Source organism: Dermacentor silvarum, chromosome 4 (assembly GCF_013339745.2).
Source record: "Dermacentor silvarum isolate Dsil-2018 chromosome 4, BIME_Dsil_1.4, whole genome shotgun sequence".
In the NCBI taxonomy this organism is placed as follows: domain Eukaryota; kingdom Metazoa; phylum Arthropoda; class Arachnida; order Ixodida; family Ixodidae; genus Dermacentor; species Dermacentor silvarum.
Window position 1 is genome coordinate 202432482 of NC_051157.2, and position 5254 is coordinate 202437735.

Consider the following 5254-nt stretch of genomic DNA (forward strand, 5'->3'; position numbering starts at 1 on the left):
ACTTAGTCGAAAATTCCACTATCATGCAGTGACTGCAGTATCCTTTTCTGAGCACTGCCTGGTAAAATGCAGGGTGGGGCACAAGAAAGAACGAAACAAATTTGTGTGGGAACTTTGGAAAATGAATGCGGAGCGGCTACGTGATGGCACTTTCAACGAAAAGGTAGTGGCTGCTCTGAACACTTTTGGAAATGACAGTTCTATCAAGATAGGCGAGGAATGGGAGTTGCTGAAGCAAACTTTTAAAATGAAGGCAATCGAAAGGATTAGCGTACTGCAATACGAAAAGAAGACAAGAGAAAACGCTTTAAAATCAATGCTCGATAAATTTGCGAGACTTATAATTAATCAGACGTTGGGGGCCCCCATTAATGTGAAGCGCTCCGTTCGCCAAGGTTGTCTACTCAGCCCACTCTTGTTTTGTGTTTATATAGAAACGCTATGTCAGGCTATATACCAAAATTACTACATTAAGGGATTTGAACTGCAAGCAACAGAGGTAAAGTTACTGGCATATGCAGACGATGTGGCTGTATGCTGTAAAGATACGCAGAGTGTATTGGATACTGTTAGTATCGTAAGAAGGTTTGGTGACGTCACTAACAGCTTCGTGAATTGGCAAAAATGTTTGGGCGTTTGGCATGGAAGGTGGGCGTCTACCCCAGACCACTTTTCGAACGTAAGCTGGGTCACGACGCCAGTGAAGTACCTTGGCGCACCCCTTGATGACTACAAGGACAGTAGCGAATACGGGAAGGAGCGGACAAAGGAAATAAAAGAAACAGCGGACAAATGGAACCCGGGCCACTTGTCAATATTTGCGAGAGCTACAGCATGCTACATGTTTCTCGTGACAAAGATCTGGTACGTAATGCAGGTCCTACAGTGTTCTCGGATTAATATGCAGAAACTGCACCGCGTGTTCGCTGTTTTCGTGTGGGCATCAAGCTGGGAGCGATGCAGTCGAGATAATCTATTTCGGGCGTGTTAAGGGTACGGCCACGCTAGCGGCAAGAACGCGCGTTTTTGCCGCTAGCGTTGCCGTACCCTAAGGATGGCGGTCTTGGGTTGGCGCACCTCTTTTTGCGTCAACTCGTGAACAGGTTCTTTTTCTTTCGCGATACGACTGACCCATTTCTGCGCAGCGTAATCCAAATGAGACTATCACGAGCACTTCCCGAGTTTGTTGTTGGTACCGAAACCATGACAGTTCCAGTTCGTGGTTTCTGCCGGGAAATAATCGATAGTCTTTCGTTTTTGAGAGTTCGTTTTTCAAATGCATATTTGTGGACTGTAAAACGGAAAAACTTATATCGAGACTTGTGTGATAGCGTTTTGCTTGTGCCCATGTACAGAGCCGTGTGCAGTGTAGGCCCAGGCCTAGACGTTTTGAAAAGGGTGAGAAAGATGCCAGTGCAACCAGCCACCAAATTCATCTTCTTTAAATTGCATACCGGCACTTTAGACGTTAAACCATTTCAGGACCAACGTAAGTTCTACTGCCCATGGGGAACCAACTGCCTTATTTGTAGAAAACCGGAAAACATAGATCATGTCTTGATCCACTGTTGGGAGGGGGTCTATTTCTGGGACGTGTTGCAAGGAACCTTAAAAAATGAGTTATTGATAGATACCCAAGGAATCAGGTTTTTGCCAGTAGATGACGACGAAGGATTCCCGTACGGCCTGATCATGCTCACAGGACTCCACCGTCTATGGCGCTCGAGGATGGCAGGATACCACTGTGACCCTGATGCCCGACCGGCGCGTGTATACTTCCGTGAATGTATGCAGCGGCACGTAGAAGTACAGAAATCGCAACAACCTGCTCCCGAGTGGCTGTCCAGGGTTGAACCCCTGTCAGCACTCAAGGAATTTTAGTAGACAGCGTCATGCCGCAGTAGCGGACGGCAACAAATGTGTATATTGCTGTTTTTGTATAGTGTTCATTGAATTTTGTGTTATATGTCGAGGACTGGCAATAAAGATGAAAAAAAAAGGTAGCGTGGCCGAGCGGTCCAAGGCGCTGGTTTAAGGCACCAGTCTCTTCGGAGGCGTGGGCTCGAATCACACCGCTGCCAGATTGTGTTGCTTTTTTTTACGTGCGCTCTTCGGCAAAAAGCGCACGCGACCGTCACTCGGCAGGGGAACGGCGGTAGCGTGGCCGAGCGGTCGCCGAGCGGTCGCTACTTCCGGCTACCGTTCGGTGCGGACGCGGAATGTCTTGCTCCGGTGGAGCGGTGTTAGCGGCTCAGCCGAGCCATGGAAACAGGATTATTGCCGATGAAGACAAGGAATACCAAGTTGTTTTGCCGCAATTGCCGACAGGACCCTGCGTTTTGAATACTGTTTTCCTTCACGGGGATGTGACCGCTAGGCATTTACGCACCGAAGATTTCAGGGACCCGCTGGCTCGTCTGGGACTACTGCCCGAGGTTGTTAGCTTGGGGGCGTTCCAGATGAACCACGTATGGGCGGTTACCTTCAGGAGCTCGGAGGCGACGAAGAAAATGTTGGCGTTCGGCGAAATTATGGTGAAAGAAAGAAGGTGCCTAGTGCTGGACCCTGCTAGTCAGGAGGTACGCGTGAAGGTGTTCTGGCTTCTTCACCATGTCCCGGACGACGATGTCTGTGCGGCTCTCGCCCCTTATGGAAAAGCCACTGGCGTGGCGAGACAACGCTGGCGGGTGCAAGGTACCACGGACAAAGGGTCGACAACGCGCACCGTAACCTTGAAGCTCAAGGCTGGCGTGACCATCGACGATATGCCACATCAGTTTCGAGTGGCCGGTATGATGGCACTTCTTCTGGCCCCTGGAAGGGCTCCGTTGTGCTTGAGGTGCAACCGCACAGGACATATAAGGCGGCAGTGCCGCGTATCCCGTTGTGCCCTTTGCCGGCGCTTTGGGCACGATGAGAGGCAGTGTGTGCGGACGTATGTGTTCAGCATAGGACCCGAGGTACGAGGAGGACTACTGGCAAGCGGAAACCAAAAAAAAACTTTTCCCACTCTCCCAAAGCCCCTTATACATATCAGGTCTTTGTAGCGCCGCCTTGTGGCCACTTGCTCAAGGCACACAGGTGGCGACCTCTACATCCCTCCTTTTCACCCATTATGGGACAGTTCCCTACAAGTCCAACCGCCGCGTCGGTCTCACTATACGACCGCTGCGAGTCTGTGTCAGCGTTTCCTACGGCGTCACTTCCGTCTATGTTGGATCTTCCAGAGGTGCTGCAGGCTGCATGATCTCGGGAGTGACAAGCGGAGAAGCTGCCAGTTGAGCTGGGGTCGCTTCCGATGAATGAAAAACCAGGTGTCGACGATTACGCTGAAGGACGCCTCTGGGGGTGTGAACAAGGTAGGACCGTGGACGCTGAGCCTGTGAGAGTACTTCACCACTGCAGCGTGTGTCAGTGACCCATACATAGTCTCCAGGACTCAAAGGGGCCAATTGGCTTGAAGCATGACGGCGATTGTAGTTCATCGCTTGGCGTGCCTTGTTCCACGAGTCCTTTTCCCTGAAACTCGTGTGACATGGTAACGACGGCACCACTTGTTCCGGTAGTTTCGGGAGACGAGTTTGTAATTTCCTTCCCATCAGGGCTTGAGCCGGGGAAATACCGTTGGGACCGGGCGTGTCGCGGTACGACAGTAAGGCAAGGTAGGGATCAGGACCTTTGAAGAGCAAGTCTTTCATTGTGCGCACCATGCGCTCTGCCTCTCAATTGCTCGGGGGGTACCTCGGGCTGCTGGTCTCGTGACGGAAGCCGTATGACCGCGCAAACTCGGCGAACTCGTTGGACACAAACTGCAGTCCGTTGTCGGTCCGGACGATGTCCGGTATGCCAAAACGGACAATGCAGCTCTTGATCGCCGAGATAACGGCTGGTGCCGTGGACCCCACGGAGACTACTTCGGGAAACCTGGAATAATAATCAACAATCAGGACGTAATCGCGGCCTTTAAGTTGAAACAGATCGATGCCAATTAAGGTGCTGCCACGGTCTGTCGGGTGTAACCGTGGGCAACAAAGGCTCAGAACGCTGAACTCGAGTCTCGGCGCATATGGCACATTGGGTCACCATATGCTCAACATGCATGTTACAGTTAGGCCACCAAACAGACTCCCTGGCCCGTTCTTGGCAACGGCGCACTTCCTGATGTCCTTCGTGTAAGAGGGCGAGAATGTCCTGGCGCAAGGCTGAAGGAATGACAAGTCGTCGGTCCACCAGAAGGATGCCGTCGTATATGCTCAATCTGTCCCGCTCCTTCCAAAATGGAGTGATCTGCAGGGGCATGTTGTTTTTGTCTGGCCATCCTTTCATGCAGCACGTAATGACCGCAGAGCAGACTCCATCTTGGGCTTGGTGTATGCGGACATCTTCTAGCCGCCTTGCTACAAGAGGCGGTAATTCCTTGAACACTTCACCGACAAACAACTCCAGGGTGCCTTCCGTGCGAGTAGCTGGCAAATCAGAAGGAGCTCGTGACAAAGTGTCCGCCGTAGCTAAGTGCTTTCCAGGCACATATTGCACCACGTACTGATATCGCATCAGTTTTATTCGCATTCGTTGTATGCGAGGCGGCACGAGTTCTAGGTCCTTGTTACCCAAAAGGGTGACCAGAGGAAGGTGATCTGTCTCTACCTCGAAGCTTAGGCCGCAAAGGAACTGGTCATACCGTGGAATGGCCCAAGTCACCACGAGGCTTTCCTTTTCTGTTTGACTATAACGTGCTTCCGTCGGAGTAAGCGCCCTTGAAGCATACGCTACAGCCCGTCGAGTACCTTCAGGCTGGTCCTGTAGCAGTACAGCTCCCAGACCGTAGGAGCTGGCATCCGCGGATGCTACAGTGTGGTAGCAAGGATCGTATTTTGCCATGCACGTGTCGGAGCTCAACAGCAACTTGAGGCGTGAGAAGGCTTTTTCTTGACTGGGACCCCAAGTCCAGGTGCTGTTCTTGTTTAGGAGGGAACGAATGGGCTCCGTAACGTCGGATAGGTGAGGTATAAACCGTGCGACGTGATTGGTCATTCCCAGTAATCGTCGTACTCCGCTCACGTCGGTCGGTGGCGGCAGGTCCCTGACAGCCTTCACCTTGTCCGGGTCTGGCGAGATCCCGTCTGCCCCAATCACTACTCCAAGGAACTTGACCGAGCTGACCCGAAACGCACACTTCTTTTCGTTAAGGGTGACACCCTCCTCCTCAAGGCGAGCAAGGACTGCAGCCAGGCGGTCGTCGTGCTCTTGACGG

General features: G+C 52.0%; 1 protein-coding gene across 1 annotated transcript; it reads left to right on the plus strand.

Annotated features, from left to right (window-relative positions):
- The first annotated feature begins 2219 nt into the window (after positions 1–2219).
- LOC119449185 (uncharacterized) lies at positions 2220–3386 on the plus strand. Its single transcript, XM_037712367.2, has 2 exons — positions 2220–2960; positions 3315–3386. The coding sequence occupies exons 1-2, from the start codon at positions 2220–2222 to the stop codon at positions 3384–3386; spliced, it is 813 nt and encodes a 270-aa protein (XP_037568295.2).
- The last annotated feature ends 1868 nt before the right edge of the window (positions 3387–5254 follow it).

Bases quoted from the DNA above. Each gene is read 5' to 3' on its own strand.
- LOC119449185 (XM_037712367.2), top strand. From the start codon at position 2,220: ATGTCTTGCTCCGGTGGAGCGGTGTTAGCGGCTCAGCCGAGCCATGGA. The intron at 2,961-3,314 runs GTACGAGGAGGA...ATGAAAAACCAG, and splicing joins TGTTCAGCATAGGACCCGAG to GTGTCGACGATTACGCTGAA.